General features: G+C 45.1%; 1 protein-coding gene across 3 annotated transcripts in view; it reads right to left on the reverse strand.

Annotated features, from left to right (window-relative positions):
- Positions 1–273: 273 nt before the first annotated feature.
- LOC121572075 (adenylyl cyclase-associated protein 2) overlaps positions 274–19,689 on the reverse strand; it is a 28,323-nt gene continuing 8,907 nt past the window's right edge. For 2 of the 3 annotated variants that reach the window (XM_045222381.1, XM_045222382.1), the window contains exons 4-13: positions 19,010–19,087; positions 11,676–11,819; positions 9,761–9,846; positions 9,462–9,567; positions 4,683–5,100; positions 4,256–4,431; positions 2,361–2,484; positions 2,082–2,164; positions 1,707–1,847; positions 274–1,534 (exon numbers count right to left, since the gene is read on the reverse strand). In XM_045222381.1, the coding sequence (XP_045078316.1) occupies positions 1,451–1,534; positions 1,707–1,847; positions 2,082–2,164; positions 2,361–2,484; positions 4,256–4,431; positions 4,683–5,100; positions 9,462–9,567; positions 9,761–9,846; positions 11,676–11,819; positions 19,010–19,087 (1,440 nt within the window). In that variant the 3' untranslated portion in view covers positions 274–1,450. The remainder of the gene's footprint in view (positions 1,535–1,706; positions 1,848–2,081; positions 2,165–2,360; positions 2,485–4,255; positions 4,432–4,682; positions 5,101–9,461; positions 9,568–9,760; positions 9,847–11,675; positions 11,820–19,009; positions 19,088–19,689) is intronic. The other variant, XM_041883956.2, reaches the window with a different exon arrangement.

The following is a 19,689-nucleotide window of genomic DNA, read 5'->3' on the forward strand; positions in this document are numbered from 1 at the left end:
TGCTCTGGATCGACATGTATGACAGCGTGTTCCAGTTTCCACCAATATCCAGCAATTCCACAAGCCACAATCAACAGCCTGTTCAACTCTATGCGAAGGAGATGTGTCGCACTGCATGAGGCAAATGGTGGTTTTCTGATCCACGCCCCTACCTTTTTTTTAAGGTATCTGTGACCAACAGATGCATATCTGTATTCCCAGTCATATGAAATCCATAGATTAGGGCCTAATGAATTTATTTAAATTGACTGATTTCCTTATATGAACTGTAACTCAGTAAAATCTTTGAAATTGTTGCATGTTGCATTTATGTTTTTGTTCAGTATAAAAAATATATATTTAATGTTAACTCGGTGCTACAACACTATCATGCAATATAAACATGATACAACTGTTTGACTGAACAGCTAGATGTGAATAGTTGAGTATAGTAGAGTATTAAAGCAAACCAAAACAGTGTATGCTAAGATATCCTGTGGAACATACTCCAACTGGCCGTTCAATTCCATCATTCTCTTCATCTCATTCAAATCAAAAGTCAACACTTGACCTCATGCTTCAATACTTCCTGCCTCAATCAAATAAATTCACCACAACAGTGCACAAAACAACATTAGAATGCCAAGGAGGTCTGAATCTGAAGGTTCTCTCCAATCAAAATTCACATCCATAATGTAGCTTATTAAATAGTTTGTCTTATGAGGGTTGCATTTTCTGCATTTCATTTGTAAAGATGTAATTATATTGTCCCTGTATGTACACATAGCCTACTTCCATAAATGCTTGTATTGCTATGGCACACACGGAAGTGGAGATGCCAGATACTTGTTTAGTTTGAGAGACCTTACCTTATTTTGCACAAGCAAATTTAACAGATTAACATAATGGCTACACTTCCTCTTTATTCCAAATTTTAATGCACCTTTTTAACTAGTTTGGAAGTTTAACTAGTTCTACACATGATGAAACCTGACAGAAATACTGCCTGCATGTTTAAATAGTAGACCTACTATAATTATTTGGATAGTACAGTAGTTTTTTGGAGGAGAGTGCTGTGCGACAAATAAGCTGAACAAACAGTTCCATAACAATCTACCATTTCAAAGTGCTGAAAACCCCCCAATAACAAGTCATCTTAATGGATACGATCAGGCTTACAATCAACCTACAGTACTACTAGCTAGTCAGTTACAGTGTCTGGTTTGTGTGGTACAGGATCCCTTCTATTACTTGTAATAGCCAGCCTATAAGGGTTTGTGTGGTACAGGATCCCTTCTATTACTTGTAATAGCCAGCCTATAAGGGTTTGTGTGGTACAGGATCCCTTCTATTACTTGTAATAGCCAGCCTATAAGGGTTTGTGAAATCTTTGACGTAGAGGGAAAAGGGAGGAGAGGAAGAAGACTAAGTGGGGGTGATAGAGATGAGGAGGAGGATGGAGTATCAGCGATCAGCCAGCGATCTCTGTGGGTTCTGTCACCAGTTTGGACCCGTCCCAAACCGTCTTGAACTGCTCAGGAACTGGGAACTCCCTCTGTTAAACACACAATGTTTAAAACAAAACCACACTTAGCCACACTCTCACTCAGTCTCATACTTGCACTCTCTCTCTCACTTACTCTCTCCCTCTCTCTCTTACCCTCTCTCTCTCACACACACACACTGTCTGAAATGCAAGCACTCAACACACTTTCATACACACTCACATATTCATCGTCCTGCGGTACCAGGATGTTCATCTCAGAGCTCTTGGCGCTGACGATCTCACAGTCCAGAGCGTCCTTACTCAGGTAGACTTGGCAGCCCTCTGTCTTGTTGATGGAGATGGTGGGAACTCTACCCATCACCTGGACAAAAGTGGGGCAGAGCATCCGCACAGATACTTCCATCTTATAACTAGTCTAGGGACCGGAATTTATCCTGACCAGAAGAAATCATGGCCCAACATAATGTATAAAAATAAAAGTGTCAGTACTATACATCTACTATATATTCATAGCGGGTACATTAGAGTTGAACTTCAGATGCAGAGAGGAAAGAGATGCCATATTTTCTTGAACATGTATGAAATTTGAGCTGACCTGCAACTGAATGTCCTTAGAGTTGATGACTTCCACAATGCCAACAACGTTGTCAAACACCAGACCAAGCTTCTTACAGTTATCTGTCAGAGGTGAACATCACAGGAAAACATGAAATCAGTGAGGGATTAGAGAGAGAAAGAGGCATACAGGATTGATGCTGTCAAAGACGACAAAGAAATTGTCCACTGTACAGTATATGGTGTTGCCGTATACATAATAAAAGCTTAATAACTTAACTATAATATAACAAATAAAACAATGGATGGTTGAACTCACCCACAATGATGGAGTTGATCTTTCCCTTTATCTGTAGAGTAGAGTTGCTGCACCCGAAGACATAGGCCACCTGTCTCAGCTCTGTCTCCTCGATAACCAGGTCATGAGCCTGGTCAAAGTACTCCTGTGGGGGGAAACAACAAACAAGACCTGTGACCGTCTGACCCATCTTCTGTTTGACCCTCCACCTTTGGATGACCTCATTGGGTTTAGCACCAGACATCACAATCGCCTCTGAAAGAGTACAGTCACACTGATGGCAGTCTTGGTCTTTGAATCTGTGAGGCACCTAAACTTTCCTGAATCACTATACTTTTTTTTAAGGTCAACCATGCCCTCCATTTATACTGAACAAAAATATAAAGGAAACATTTAAAGTTTTGCTCCCATGTTTCATGAGCTGAAATAAAAGATCCCAGAAATGTTTCATACACACAAAAAGCTTATTTCTCTCAAATTTTGGGCACAAATGTGTTTACATCCCTGTTAGTGAGCATTTCTCCTTTGCCAAGATAATCCATCTACCTGACAGGTGTGGCATATCAAGACGCTGATTAAACAGCATGATCATTACACAGGTACACCTTGTGCTGGGGACAATAAAAGGCCACTCTAAAATGTGCAGTTTTGTCACACAACACAATGCCACAGATGTCTCAAGTTTTGAGGGAGCGTGCAATTGGCATGCTGACTGCAGGAATGTCCACCAGAGCTGTTGCCAGAGAACTGAATGTTCATTTCTCTACCATAAGCTGCCTCCAATGTCGGTTTAGAGAATTTGGCAGTACGTCCAACCGACCTCACAACCGCAGACGACCTGTAACCACGCCAGCCCAGGACCTCCACATCCGGCTTCTTCACCTGCGGGATCGTCTGAGACCAGCCTCCTGGACAGCTGAGGAAACTGTGGGTTTGCACAACCGAAACATTTCTGCACAAACTGTCAGAACCCGTCTCAGGGAAGCTCATCTTAGTGGTCGTCGTCCTCACCAGGGTCTTGACCTGACTGCAGTGTCGCGTCATAACCGACTTCAGTGGGCAAATGCTCACCTTTGATGGCCACTGGCACGCTGGAGAAATATGCTCTTCATGGATTAATCCCAGTTTCAACTGTACCGGGCAGATGGCAGACAGTGTGTATGGCGTTGTGTGGGCGAGCAGTTTGCTGATGTCAACGTTGTGAACAGAGTGCCCCATGGTTATGGTATGGGCAGGCATAAGCTATGGACAACGAACACATTTGCATTTTATCAATGGCAATTTGAATGCATAGAGATACCGTGACGAGATCCTGAGGCCCATTGTTGTGCCATTCATCCGCCGCCATCACCTCATGTTTCAGCATGATAATGCATGGCCCCAATGTCGCAAGGATCTGTACACAATTCCTGGAAGCTGAAAATGTCCCAGTTCTTCCTTGGCCTGCATACTCACCAGACATGTCACCCATTGAGCATGTTTGGGATGCTCTGGATCGACATCTACGACAGCATGTTCCAGTTCCCGCCAAAATCCAGCAACTTCGCACAGCTATTGAATAGGATTGGGACAACATTCCACAGACCACAATCAACAGCCTGATCAACTCTATACGAAGGAGTCGTGCTGCATGAGGCAAATGGTGGTCACACCAGATACTGACTGGTTTTCTGATCTGCACCCCTTCCTTTTTGTTAAGGTATCTGTGACCAACAGATGCATATCTGTATTCCCAGTCATGTGAAATCCATAGATTAGGGCCTATGAATTTATTTCAATTGACTGATTTCCTTATATGAACTGTAACTCAGTAAAATCGTAGAAATTGTTGCATGTTGCGTTTATATTTTTGTTCAGTGTAGATAATAGGACAACTTAGAAGCCTGGCATGCAAGGCAAGATAATAGGTAACGTACCACCCTCCATTTCTTCCCCTCCAGCTCCAGCAAGGGGGGTCGTTTCTGGGGAGGCGCTCTGTTGGAGGAGCCTCCGGGGTTTCGGCTCTTAGGTGGGGAGGAGTGATGCTCTCCTCCCTGGGAGCGAAGGGCGGGGTTCTTATGGGTCATCTGGTCCTTTGAGACGTGCTTTAACGCTAGTGGACAGAGAGAGGGTACTTACTTGTATTCACTTGTTTAGAAGTTATTGTTTTAGTGCAAAAATCTATAATAAAAAGGATGATCTCAAATCAAACAAATTTGACCCTAACTGTTGATAAATAAACACCATAGAAATATAATGACTATTCCTATGTCCTCACAACATAGCAACTCTCTTCAATTCTCCCTCCCTTCCTCCTTCTGTTTCTCCTCCTCTTCCTCCTTCTGTTTCTCCTGTCTTGGCTACCTTTAGTGATGTCAGCTCCCTGGTTCAGCTGGACGAACAGGGCTGAGCGCTGGGCAGTGGTGCTCTCAGGACTCTGTAACTGTTGATTCAACCCACATCCTCCCTCTTCAACTCTCCCTCCCTTCCTCCTTCTGTTTCTCCTCCTCTTCCTCCTTTTCCCTCCCTCCCTCTCTCCCCCTTCTGCAGTTGGATCTGAGCTCTTCAACCCCTGGGTGACGGTGGCTTGGCTACCTTTAGTGATGGCTTCTCCTTGGTTCAGCTGGGCGAAGAGAGCTGATTGCTGGGCCGTGGTGCTGTCGGCCTGGGGCGGTTCGCCTGTGAAGACTGGTGGGGGTCCAGGGGGTGGAGGTGGTGGAGGGGGAGGGGGGCAGGGACCGCCAGGGGCAGGGGCGAACAGAGAGGGAGGCGCAATGGGACCCTGTGGGAGAGAGAGGGAGAGAGGAGTGTTACTGTGAATCAAGATGATGGTGAGAAGGGTTCTGGAAATACAGTTGTACTTCTTCCCCTGGCCAGCAGGTGGAGTATAGGACAAATATTTATATTCAACTGGTTTCTTATAGCAGAGGTGCCAAAGTCAAAAGCTGGGTTAAAACAAAAGCCTTCACACCTTATCCCTGTGGCTCTCCAGGACCACAGTTGTCCAACCCTGGCCAATAGGAACCTATTCTAAAGAGGAGCTGTGTCAGGGGGCTGTTATTGATATGTATATGACGATAAAGTGTAGACCTAAATTCTCTGACTAAGGCTGTGATTCAATCCGAAAGTGCATGTTTTAAAGGTAATGTTCGCAGAAATTACCTTTAAATGTCAAGCGTGCTATAATGCAGTTCTAAGGCGGATTGGATTTAATCCTGGCCTAAGTCCTGCTGCAACAGGGACTTTGGTCAACCTCTACTCTAAATGCATTTTTTCTCACTGAAAGCCTTACTTACCCTAGCTAATAAGCAGATGAATGTAAAGCCACCTGCCTGCCAACTCCAGTAAAGACAAGCAGACAGTCTCTCAGTCTCTTTCTGTGTCTGTCTGTCTCTGACTGCAGACTGCACAGCTGCCGAGGACAGTTACACATGGTCTCCCTTCAATGCTCAAACAAGCCACAGCAGCTGTACATATGCCCAAGAATGAGCTGAGTGCAATGAAATTAAGTCAGAGCTATGTGTGTGCGTGTATGTGTTTTTGTGTGTGAGAGTGTGTGCATGTGTGCCTGCCCATCTGAACAGCAGCCGCCAGATTAGAGCTAAGAGAAAAGCCCAGCAGTTTAAGTTACGCTGTGGGGTGTGTTGAAGCAGGTGTGTAGGGCCTGAGACACACAGGGCTTTTGTTGGGGCTTTCTTTGGTGAAGAAAACCTCCATTCAAGTCCACCCTGAGGACCACCTGTCCTCACCACACACACACAACCCTGACACCTAACGGCAGGAGGGACAGCTGACATACAGCCACTGCACGCTCTCGGGTTTCACTCCACACACACACACTCGTGCACAGGCACAAACAGGCACATGCACACACGCACTCCTTCAGTCCATCAAATTGTGTGGCCGCCTGTGTCCCTCAAAGGACCTCACAGAGGATTCTGGCATATCACTGAAACAGACAGTGGCCTTGTGTCACGATCGTCTTGAAAAGAAGCGGGCCAAGGCGCAGCGTGAGATGCGTACATATTTATTTTATTGTACACCACAGCGAACAAAACAACAAACGAAACGTGAAGTCCTTCTATACAAACACAAATCAAAAGGAACAAGAAACCACACCAAACGAATGCCTTACAGCTACCTAAGTATGGCTCCCAAACAGAGACAACGAGCAACAGCCGTCTCTGATTGGGAGCCACACTGGCCAACATAGAAACACAAAACTAGAACCTAACACCCTGGCTCAACATACGAGAGTCCCCAGAGCCAGGGCGTGACAGTACCCCCCCCCAAAGGCGCGGACTCGGCCGCCTAACCAAACACAACAGGGGAGGGACCGGGTGGGCACTCCGCCTCGGCGGTGGATCCGGCTCGGGCATGACTCCCACTCCCTCTCTAACCCCCCAAAGCGCCCTGATCCGGTCTGGCCCTGCTGGCCGGAGCTGGACTGAACACTGGTGGAGCGGAATGCTCTAGCTCCGGAGTGGAGCAGCTGACCGGTGCCGGACCAGGCACCAGTGGAACAGGCACGGGCTGTGCCGGACTGACGACGCGCACCACAGGCTTGGTGCGGGGAGCAGGGACGGGCCGGACCGGGCTGACGACGCGCATCATTGGCTTGGTGCGGGGAGCAGGGGACGGGCCGAACCGGGCCGATGAAGCGCACCACTTGCTTGGTGCGGGGAGCAGGAACAGGCCGGACCGGGCTGACGACGCACACCATTGACTTGGTGCGGGGAGCAGGGACGGGCCGAACCGGGTTGACGAAGCGCACCATTGGCTTGGTGCGGGGAGCAGGGACGGGCCGAACCGGGCTGATGAAGCGCACCACTTGCTTGGTGCGGGGCGCAGGAACAGGCCGGACCGGGCTGACGACGCGCACCATTGGCTTGGTGCGGGGAGCAGGGACGGGCCGAACCGGGCCGATGAAGCGCACCACTTGCTTGGGGCGGGGAGCAGGAACAGGCCGGACCGGGCTGACGAAGCGCACCATAGGCTTGGTGCGGGGAGCAGGAACAGGCCGAACCGGGCTGGCGACGCGCACCACAGGCTTGGCGCGAGGGACAGGAACAGGCCGGACCGGGCTGGCGACGCGCACCACAGGCTCGGTGCGAGAGGCAGGAACAGGCCGAACCGTACTGGGAACACACGCCACTGGCCCTAAGCGGGGATCAGGAACGGGCCGGACCGGACTGGCAACACACCCTAGTACCTCTCGCCGTGCCTCTACATACTCCTTCCCCCTGGTGTCCAGTAACTCCCGTAACCTGGCGGCCTCCTCTGCCAACCCTCTGAACCACTCTATCCCGTACTCCTGCTGCCCCGTCGTCCACGGCGTGAGCCCCCCCCTAAAAAATTTCTGGGCTTGTCTCTCCCCCGTGGACCAGGCCTCCATGGTTCTCGTCCAATTCTCTCTCCACTTCTCGTAATTCCAACCTTTCTCCTCATCACGCTGCTTGACCCAGTCGTGGTGGTTTCTTCATTCACGATCGTCTTGAAAAGAAGTGGGCCAAGGCGCAGCGTGAGATGCGTACATATTTATTTTATTGTACACCACAGCGAACAAAACAACAAACGAAACGTGAAGTCCTTCTATACAAACACAAATCAAAAGGAACAAGAAACCACACCAAACGAATGCCTTACAGCTACCTAAGTATGGCTCCCAAACAGAGACAACGAGCAACAGCCGTCTCTGATTGGGAGCCACCCTGGCCAACATAGAAACACAAAACTAGAACCTAACACCCTGGCTCAACATACGAGAGTCCCCAGAGCCAGGGCGTGACACCTTGACCTGAGTTCAACACTCTTTAAAAGTTTAGAGACTAAATGTGAAGTTTAAGGAGTTTTACTTTTAGTTTTATTATCACATAAAAAGCTAAACAAATAAACACATCACTTCCACTGGACGCAGGCATATGATTTCTGATTGGAAACCTGCCCTATAGTAGGACTTTCTTTTCAGAGAGGGGGAAGAGAAACGACAGAGTAGTACAGGAAGAAAACGGAAAGCGGAGAGTACCGATGTAGGATCTTAATTTGATCACCCTGTTGTTGCAGGAAATTTCTGACTTGATTCGCCCTAACAAAAAAATGTATCAACCAGTGGAGGCTGGTGGGAGGAGCTATAGGAGGACGGGCTCATTGTTTATTTTATTCCATTCCAGCCATTACAATGAGCCCGTCCTCCTATAGCTCCTCCCACCAGCCTCCACTGGTATCAACCCCTACAAAAATGTGGGGGTTTGACTCTACAATTGCTAAATTAAGAACCACAAAGCAGCCACCAGTACACCAGGGACCAAGTCATTCATACAGGCTGGTCCTTGCGCAACCAGCTGCCTGTCTGCATAACTACACATAGAAATATACACTGCGGGGTAATTAACATGAGAACTACAGTACATCCCAAATGACACCATATTATATAGTGCACTACCTTTGACCAGTGCCCTACGGGCTCCATGTTGTAATAGGGTTCCATTTGGAACGCAGCCCTGAACCGCTTCAGCAATATGGCAACGGAAAACCACATTGAGGCTCTGCCGCACATGAAAACAATTGGACATGCCATAATAGTCAGAGACTATGTCTCGAGGCGAGCTGTAATTCATTGAGTCTTGTTCCTGCCTGTTTAAACCTGAATGGCAAGCAGGGTTATAATTAGTTCATCCATAGGACCTGATCATGAAAAAAGCCGTGACTTTAAAAAATAAAATAATCCTGGTCCTATTTATCCAACGTCAGATAAAAGTTATGAGAAGTTAGGCAGTGGGACCTGAGTTTTTCCTGCTCAGGTTACACTGTTGGGAAAAACTCCTGGCCCTGTTCCTATTCCTCCAACAAGTCAAAGTGCTGAGTGCTCAGGGCAGTGTTGAGGAGGTTGGACCAGGAGCTATTTGCTGCTGTAACATATAGATAATGGAATGTAGAGGGAATGCCTCACTGGATGTTAGATAGAGGACTGTAGTCCTGAAGCGCTGTAAATTACAGTCTGTAATAAAAAGACAGTAACTGTTCATGATATGTCTTTATATCACTGTGATGTTTTTCTATTGTCTCACTCCCAACTCAATACTATGATAATATAATAACACTGCTATTACACTGTTTTGTAACTATGTTATGAAAGCTACTCACAGTCTTGCTCCAGACCAGGCCTGTTGTGTGATGCTGTTTAATGAAGGCCTGAAGCTCAGTCCAGATGGATAGGTAGGACCTCACCCACTCCACATGACGCTTGTCTCTACAGAGAGAGGGACAGGAGGAGAGGAGGAGGAGATTTAGTGAGATGTAAACAAAGACGGACAGAGGGAGAGAGAAACAAAGATGGAAAGACGGATCAGGAAAAAAGAGAGAGGTATTCACTGAGCAACAATAATATGCAAAGTAGCTTATCAGCAACAGTTGATAAGTAATCCACCAGCAGCAATACTCACGAGTCTTTATAGTCTTTCAGAACTCTGTTAGTGTAGAAAATGGCAGCATCATTCATCTCCTTCACATAGGGAACTGGCTTCTGGCTCTGGAAGAAAGAAGGAGACCGAAGGAAAAAATAGAACGAAAGAGAAAAGGTGGTCAAACAAAGTTGACGCCACGTATCAATTCAGACAGCTCTGCTCTGCATTCACTGACACATGGCTAGAGAAATGGAGAGAACATTATTACGTCAGTCACCATCTGTTGGACAGAAATGCATTAAACCACAGTAGCCAAGAGCAAAGACAGATAGATATATAGATATAGATATATAGATATAGACATACAGTTGAAGTCGGAAGTTTACATACACTTAGGTTGGAGTCATTAAAACTCGTTTTTCAACCACTCCACAAATTTGTTGTTAACAAACTATAGTTTTGGCAAGTCAGTTAGGACATCTACTTTGTGCATGACACAAGTAATTTTTCCGACAATTGTTTACAGACAGATTATTTCACTTATAATTCACTTTATCACAATTCCAGTGGGTCAGAAGTTTACATACAAGAAGTTAACTGTGCCTTTAAACAGCTTGGAAAATTCCAGAAAATGATGGCATGGCTTTAGAAGCTTCTGATAGGCTAATTGACATCATTTGAGTCAATTGGAGGTGTACCTGTGGATGTATTTCAAGGCCTACCTTCAAACTCAGTGCCTCTTTGCTTGACATCATCGGAAAATCAAAAGAAATCAGCCAAGGCCTCAGAAAAAAAATTGTAGACCTCCTCAAGTCTGGTTCATCCTTGGGAGCAATTTCCCAATGCCTGAAGGTACCACGTTCATCTGTACAAACAATAGTACGCAAGTATAAACACCATTGGACCACGCAGCCGTCATACCGCTCAGGAAGGAGATGCGTTCTGTCTCGTAGAGATGAACGTACTTTGGTGCGAAAAGTGCAAATCAATCCCAGAACAACAGCAAAGGACCTTGTGAAGATGCTGGAGGAAACAGGTACAAAAGTATCTATATCCACAGTAAAACGAGTCCCATATCGACATAATCTGAAAGGCCGCTCAGCAAGGAAGGAGCCACTGCTTCAAAACTGCCATAAAAAAGCCAGACTACGGTTTTCAACTGCATATGGGGACAAAGATTGTACTTTTTGGAGAAATTTCCTCTGGTCTGATGAAATAAAAATAGAACTGTTTGGCCATAATGACCATTGTTATGTTTGGAGGAAAAAGGGGGTGGCTTGCAAGTCGGAGAACACCATCCCAACCGTGAAGCACAGGGGTGGCAGCATCATGCTGTGGGGATGCTTTGCTGCAGGAGGGACTAGTGCACTTCAAAAATAGATGGCATCATGAGGAAAGAAAATTATGTTGATATATTGAAGCAACATCTCAAGACATCAGTCAGGAAGTTAAAGCTTGGTCGCAAATGGGTCTTCCAAATGGACAATGACCCCAAGCATTCTTCCAAAGTTGTGGCAAAATGGCTTAAGGACAACAAAGTCAAGGTACTGGAGTGGCCATCACAAAGCCAAATACTAATTGAGTGTATGTAAACTTCTGACCCACTGGGAATGTGATAAAAGAAATAAAAGCTGAAATCAATAATTCTGTCTACTATTATTCTGACATTTCACATTCTTAAAATAAAGTGGTGATCCTAACTGACCTAAGACAGGGAATCTTTACTAGGATTAAATGTCAGGAATTGTGAAAAACTGAGTTGAAATGTATTTGGCTAAGGTGTATGTAAACTTCCGACTTCAACTGTAGATATACAAAGGATAGGCCAAACGTAGCTTTGGCTAGTGTCGAGCAAAGTGTCGTAGCTTTGGCTAGTGTCGAGCAAAGTGTCGAGCCACCAAAGTGAGTGGGTGATGAGGAGGTTAGAGAAGAGAACAGTTAGTTTTCTCCTCACCACAGCAACCCAGCCCAGCGCCGGGATGCTCTCGCTGACAGCTGATAGGTGGTTGAATTGGCTGCTGCCACGGTTACGCTCCCGGAAGTTCTGAATCTCCTGGATCTTCTCTGAGATAGGCTTCAGCAGGTCAGACAGCTCCATCTGGGAGGGAGAGAGAGACAGAGAGAGAGATACAAGGGGGAGGGGGGGAGAGAAGGAAGGAAAGAGAGAGAGGGGGAGAGAGAGGAAATGAGAGGGGGAGGTGGGAGAGAAGAGAGAGAGATGGAAAGAAGAAATGCTTGTCAACAAAAACTGAACAATATCACAGGTGGTGTCTTTTATATATACTGTAACTTAAAATATAAAAATAGCATTTATCAATGACTGTTAAGTAAAACTCAGCACCCATAAATTCCTCTGTAATAGTGCTCTTAGCAGCCCTCATATTCAATAGTCTGAGAGCACCAGTCTCAATTGTTCAGTTACTCCAGTTATGCTACCTCTGTTATAACTGATTGCCTTGCCCACAAGCAACTCTGCCATGCATGCCAGCTAGATAAGGGGCATGCAGATGTAAATTACTGTGAGTTTAAAACTGGGCTACTGGGGTTTTATTAGAAGGACCCTATTTTCAATAGGAACTTCCAGATCCCTTCTAGCTTCCATCCTTCCTTCCTTCTTTCCTTCGATCCTCCCTCCCCTCAAAGCATTCCTCTGTTCATTGGGAGATTCCTCTGGCCTTGTAAGGGAAAAGGAAGGCATTGTTTCCCTAGTAATGCTGCAGTACACTTCTCTTATTTTGAACTGTGTCTAAATTGATGTTGCTATGACAATTTAACTAAATATCCCCGCCGTGGCGATATGCTGTGGGAAAGATAAAGTTAGTTTATTTAGCTTTATTTTGAGAAATGTGATTATTCTTGTGTTGCTAAGGCAACCAATTTAATTGCATTAAGGTTTTGATATGTTGTCACAATAAACACATAATAACGTTTACAGACGTGGAGAGGATGAAATAATCCTCCTTTCCACCACATCCTTTAGCAAGACTTTTCGAAGGGATCTGGAGAGAGTGAAAGTAAAAAGTCTGTTGACATTGGCCCTCCCTATGAAAGGACTGTCTATCTCGTGTGTCAGAGGGAGAGGCAGAAAGAGAGAACTATTTTTTGAACAAATTATTGCCCAAATCAGATGCACATGATTTTCATAACCCGAAATAGAGGACCAACGTCATCATAGGGAGGATCAACGTAGACTGACTTTTTAGTTTCACTATCTACAGATCCCATCGAAAAAACTTGCTAAAGGATCCTTAAAAGAAAACCACTTCTACATGAAATGTGATGATGATAAGGCTCAGGAAGTTTTCCAATACACCTGTGATGATGATAGGCCCAGGGGGTCAACAGATCCGGGTCAAATCATGTGGTCAGGAAAACCTCCTGGCCCTAGTGATGATTCATCTGTCAGATCTACATATCTCTGAGGCTAGAGATCTCTCTCCTGTCTCTCTCATCACCCCCCTCTCCCCTGACCCCCCTCCCCGCTCTTTCAGTTACTGTATCAAGGGTATCTGATGGCCCTCCCCCCCCCCTCAATCATCCTCCACTTCCAACGGACAGACATAAATAGTTGTGATATCTCCAGGCTATGAGTGGGGCAGAGGCCAGGATTACACACCATTCACACACACAGACACACAGACACACAGACACACAGACACACAGACAGAGAGACAGAGAGACAGAGAGACAGAGAGAGAGAGAGACACACACACAGAGACAGAGAGAGAGAGAGAGAGAGAGAGAGAGAGAGAGAGAGAGAGAGAAATTGCACACAGTGATATTGGGGTGTGTGTGATGTTAGCTCAGTAGCATGAGACAGGTCTAATATCTCTGAGCTAAGCGTTCATATTTTTGATGAACGCTTAGGGAGAGAGAAAGAGCAGAAAGGGAGCTAGACAGAAACAGAGAGAAGAGTAAGTAGAAGGATCAAATGGAAAGGGGGTAGATATCTTACCTAAAGCCCTAATGATTTACCTATGATTCTACTGATTTACCTATGATTCTAATGATTTATCTATGATTCTAATGATTTACCTATGATTCTAATGATTTATCTATGATTCTAATGATTTACCTATGATTCTAATGATTTACCTATGATTCTAATGATTTACCTATGATTCTAATGATTTACCTATGATTCTAATGATTTATCTATGATTCTAATGATTTACCTATGATTCTAATGATTTAAGGGAAAGGTAAAGGGGGATACCTATTCAGTTGTACAACTGAATGCATTCAACTGAAATGTGTCTTCCGCATTTAACCCAACCCCTCTGAATCAGAGAGGTGCAGGGTCTGCCTTAATCGACAGCCACGTCATCGGCGCCCGGGGAACAGTGGGTTAACTGCCTTGCTCAGGGGCGGAACAACAGATTTTTACCTTGTCTGCTCGGGGATTCGATCCAGCAACCTTTTGGTTACTGGCCCAACGATCCTACCTGCCAGGCTACCTAAAGTGTAGGATCAAGCTATTTGATCTGTAGTGTATAAGCGTACTATATCTGCTACCATGACTTGGCATCCCATATGCTGACATTCACTGACTGGCCAACATGATATCAAATGCAAACATGATATCAAAGTTCCCAGTGGAAAGTAACAAAGGAAAAAACTATGGTGGGATTTTACAGTGTAAAGCCTCACAGCAGAGCAGAGGGCTGGTGAGGCAAGACAGCTGTACTGTGGGATACACACCCATATGAAAAAATACTATAGTATACTATGATGTAAATACTATAGTATTACTATATTTATATACTATAGTATTCACTGTAGTGTTTTTGCAGACTTTACTATAGTATTTACTGTAGTGTTTTTGCGGAAGGATACTATAGTATTTACTGTAGTCTTTTTGTGGACATGACTGTAGTATAAATACTGTAGTATTTACTATAGTATTTTTTGTTTTATTATCTTTGACATAGACGTGGGGGCTTCCTGCTTGAGGAAACCTACTGGGCAAATACTAAGATCAAATGTTTCATAACCTGTAGGTAGGACTGGAGTCTGAACGGATAGTTTAGAGCCTCTGCTCTTTTCTATAACATGTAGGGAACACAATATATGGTCTATACTTGGCATGTAGGTTTCTCACTCATGGGTGGCACAAATAGGGATATGGTGGAGGGGAATGGGTGGAGTATATGCAAATTAAATACTGTAGTATTACTATAGTAAGAACTGTAGTATGTACTATAATAATTACTGTAGTGTTTTTGCAGACATTATTGTAGTATTTACTACAGTGTTTTTTGTGGGTTAATACTGTAGTATTTAATATAAATATAGTATTCTACAGTATACTACAACATTATATAGTAAGCACAACACATGATCAAGGGATACTACATTGTGCAGTATAGTTTTCTACAAAATTCTATAGTAAGTACTACAAATGATCGAGGGATACTAGAGTGTAGTATATTTTTCTACAGTATACAGCAGTTTACTACAGAATACTATAGAATTCTATAGTAAGTGCTATAGTATTCTATCGTAAACTGTAGTCTTTTTTCTGTGGGCACACACACAGAGAGTGATGGGCCATGACGGGGTCAGGTGAGCCCAGCTTCAAACACACACACACAAACGGAGCAGCTCAAATATAGAACATGCCCATAAAAAGCCACAAAGCACAACCCCGGGCCAGTGCGGTGGAGAGAAAAGCCAGAGGTTTACCGGCAGCTCTGGGTTCCCTATGGGAGAGCTGTACAGGGTCACAATCACTTTTCTACCAGAGGCAGTGATTGAGGTTTATATAAAACTATGTACATGTGAAAATGTGTCCATCCAGTATCTGTGTGGTACTACAGTAGGTGTTTCTCTGGGGGTGTATTGATTGACAACTAACTATTTTTGGTTATTTTTGGCTAAATCAATGCCTCTCCAATGCCTGTCCAATTTGAGGATTGTCAGTTCTGACAATGGCATTGTGGATCGTCACCCAAATTCTCACAGAGAACAGCGACAAGGGTTTCCCAATCTCAGTCCTGGGGAACCGTTTTGGTTTTTGCCCTATCACTACACAGCTGATTCAAATAATCATCAAGCTTTGATTATTTAAATCAGCTGTGTAGTGTTAGGGCAAAAAACAAAATGTGCACCCCTTGGGATCCCCAGGACCGAGTTTGGGAAACGCTGCACTACAGGCTCTCTACATTTCAGTCACCGAGTGGCGCAGTAGTGCAGTGGTCTAAGGCAGTGCTAGCTGTGCCACTAGTGATCCTGGTTCGAATCCAGGCTCTGTCGTAGCCGGCTGCGACTGGGAGACCCATGGGGCGGCGCACAATTGGTAGGGGAGGGATAGGCCAGCAGGGTTCGCACAGGGGGCCAGTATAAAAAATAACCTACAGGCTCTAAACAGGCTCTCTACAGACTCTTAACAGGTTACAGGCTCTCTACAGTCTGAAGTAAAGATACAGGACTTGAAACTCTTGACCTCCTCACTAGTTCACATCCACATTGATTTTCCAGTTTTTAAAAATTAGATTTCCACACTATGAGGTCGAAATAACACTCTGAAATTGTGAAAATTATGATAACTCCCTTTTAGTGTAAGAGGTTAAAAAAATAAAATACAATACAAATTAGGATTTTCTGCCTGTTAAGGTGGGATGGAGTTTTTGGCCCACAGCGTGACATCACGATCTGATTATTCTGACGAATCATATTTTATTTGCATATATATCCTCCTACTTTGAAGGGGTAAGCGGGGTAGGCTCTAGAGTATAAACGACGCTATCCGCCAATCAGGGCTGTGTATGTACAGTGAGGGAAAAAAGTATTTGATCCCCTGCTGATTTTGTACGTTTGCCCACTGACAAAGACATGATCAGTCTATAATTTTAATGGTAGGTTTATTTGAACAGTGAGAGACAGAATAACAACAACAAATCCAGAAAAACGCATGTCAAAAATGTTATAAATTGATTTGTATTTTAATGAGGGAAATAAGTATTTGACCCCTCTGCAAAACATGACTTAGTACTTGGTGGCAAAACCCTTGTTGGCAATCACAGAGGTCAGACGTTTCTTGTAGTTGTCCACCAGGTTTGCACACATATCAGGAGGGATTTTGTTCCACTCCTCTTTGCAGATATTCTCCAAGTCATTAAGGTTTCGAGGCTGACGTTTGGCAACTCGAACCTTCAGCTCCCTCCACAGATTTTCTATGGGATTAAGGTCTGGAGACTGGCTAGGCCACTCCAGGACCTTAATGTGCTTCTTCTTGAGCCACTCCTTTGTTGCCTTGGCCGTGTGTTTTGGGTCATTGTCATGCTGGAATACCCATCCACGACCCATTTTCAATGCCCTGGCTGAGGGAAGGAGGTTCTCACCCAAGATTTGATGGTACATGGCCCCGTCCATCGTCCCTTTGATGCGGTGAAGTTGTCCTGTCCCCTTAGCAGAAAAACACCTCCAAAGCATAATGTTTCCACATCCATGTTTGACGGTGGGGATGGTGTTCCTGGGGTCATAGGCAGCATTCCTCCTCCTCCAAACACGGCGAGTTGAGTTGATGCCAAAGAGCTCGATTTTGGTCTCATCTGACCACAACACTTTCACCCAGTTCTCCTCTGAATCATTCAGATGTTCATTGGCAAACTTCAGACGGGCCTGTATATGTGCTTTCTTGAGCAGGGGGACCTTGCGGGCGCTGCAGGATTTCAGTCCTTCACAGCGTAGTGTGTTACCAATTGTTTTCTTGGTGATTATGGTCCCAGCTGCCTTGAGATCATTGACAAGATCCTCCCGTGTAGTTCTGGGCTGATTCCTCAGGCCGAGGGAGCCCCAGGCCGAGGGAGATTGACAGTTATTTTGTGTTTCTTCCATTTGCGAATAATCGCACCAACTGTTGTCACCTTCTCACCAAGCTGCTTGGCGATGGTATTGTAGCCCATTCCAGCCTTGTGTAGGTCTACAATCTTGTCCCTGACATCCTTGGAGAGCTCTTTGGTCTTGGCCATGGTGGAGAGTTTGGAATCTGATTGATTGATTGCTTCTGTGGACAGGTGTCTTCTATACAGGTAACAAGCTGAGATTGGGAGCACTCCCTTTAAGAGTGTGCTCCTAATCTCAGTTCTTTACCTGTATAAAAGACACCTGGGAGCCAGAAATCTTTCTGATTGAGAGGGGGTCAAATACTTATTTCCCGCAATAAAATGCAAATCAATTTATAACATTTTTGACATGCGTTTTTCTGGATTTTTTTGTTGTTATTCTGTCTCTCACTGTTCAAATAAATTTGTATCAACACACCCACACGATCCAACTGAGCATTCCAATGGCAAAGGAGGCTCAGGGAAATAAATGACAAAAAATATATTTTGCTTTTTTAAATTAAATAATCACACAGTGATTTATTAGACACTGATTGAAACATTTAAAAGACTACATGGGGTCTTTACATTTACATTTTAGTCATTTAGCAGACGCTCTTATCCAGAGCGACTTACAGTTAGTGAGTGCATATATTTTCATACTGGCCCCTCGTGGGAAACGAACCCACAACCCTGGCGTTGCAAGCGCCATGCTCTACCAATTGAGCAAACAGTCAATGCAGCCACCGCCCACCACCCGTCCTCGCCTGTCCTCCCTCTCCCTTCCTCTCCTATCTCTTATTCCCTTCCTCTCTCTCCCCTCCCTCCGCTTAAACCCTTCCTCCTTGTTTGTGTATCAGACAATTGGTGAATTCTCTCTCACTGCCTCTTGACCAATGACCTGCGAGATAGGAGTTAATCACTTCCTGTTCAGCTTTGGGCTCTGCCCACCACCCTCCTCCCCCTGGTTCAATACAAACTAACAGCCAACACGATGATATCACATTAACCCCCACTTCCTCTCCGTACCCCCTCCCTTTCCCCCTCCCTTCCCCATACGTGAATGCGTTGAGAATGTGTTGTATTAGCGTTCTTTTTTAAAGGGGGTTAATCCCTATGTGAACAGAGCTCCGGGGCGCCGCATGGCTGCCCACTGGCCCAGCAGCACTGGGAAACACAGAGAGGCCTGGAAAAGGCTGCTGCTGGAACGCTGTAATGGGTGATACTGTAATGGGTGATACTGAAATGGGCGATACTGAAATGGGCGATACTGAAATGGGCGATACTGCAACACTGAAATGGGCGACACTGGCTACATTATAGTAGATAAGTGCATAATGGATAACTGTGTTGAAGTGCAGTGCAGTTGGCCAATAGTCCTGATCCATACACATTTGTTTTACTTGCTTTGGGTATCTGCATTCAGGACAGTCCTCCAAGCCATTATACATATCATCCTTACCTGAGCAGGCTCCTGGTGTGTGGTGGCCATTTTGAGGAAGCTTCTCTGAAGCTGCAGAGCGTTGTTCACCATCTCCGCCTGTCAATCACAGAGGGAAAAGGTTAAAATGTCAAATCTGAGGGCATTATAAGCCACATTTCCCTCTCTAACGCATTCTGCACTGCATCGTGCTGGTAACTCTGCATTAGTCAGGTCCCACGAGGCATGTCCCAAATTTGGGAAAAGACCTCCAGAGGAACTCCGGTGTTGCCATAAAAGGAGCTTTCCTAACTAAATAAACCACCTCTAACCCACACACACCCCCTCCTCCTTTCACTGTGATGGGAGAAGGAGATTAAGTGAATGTTGTCTTATGAGGGAAAAGACCCATGAAGGAATATCCTCCCCCCCATCCCCCAGTCCCATTTTCACCACATATTAAGGCTATTTCTCTGTCATTCTGCTTTTCCACATATTAAAGTCCTCACTTATTTAATTCCCATTTGAAACCATGTCTTCCTTGAGAAAGGGATTTTTGCAATTGGACTTCCTGCCAGTGCCTGGTATGAATCAAATGTCGGCTCTATTTTGGGAGTCGGAAGAGAAATCATCAAAGTTGTTACCAACATGATTACTAGCCACAAACTACGCCCCATCTCCCTGTGGAAAACGGCCTGACATTGGGGTGGAAAAAGGTGCTT

This window comes from Coregonus clupeaformis, chromosome 8, assembly GCF_020615455.1.
Source record: "Coregonus clupeaformis isolate EN_2021a chromosome 8, ASM2061545v1, whole genome shotgun sequence".
Classification (NCBI taxonomy): Eukaryota; Metazoa; Chordata; class Actinopteri; order Salmoniformes; family Salmonidae; genus Coregonus; species Coregonus clupeaformis.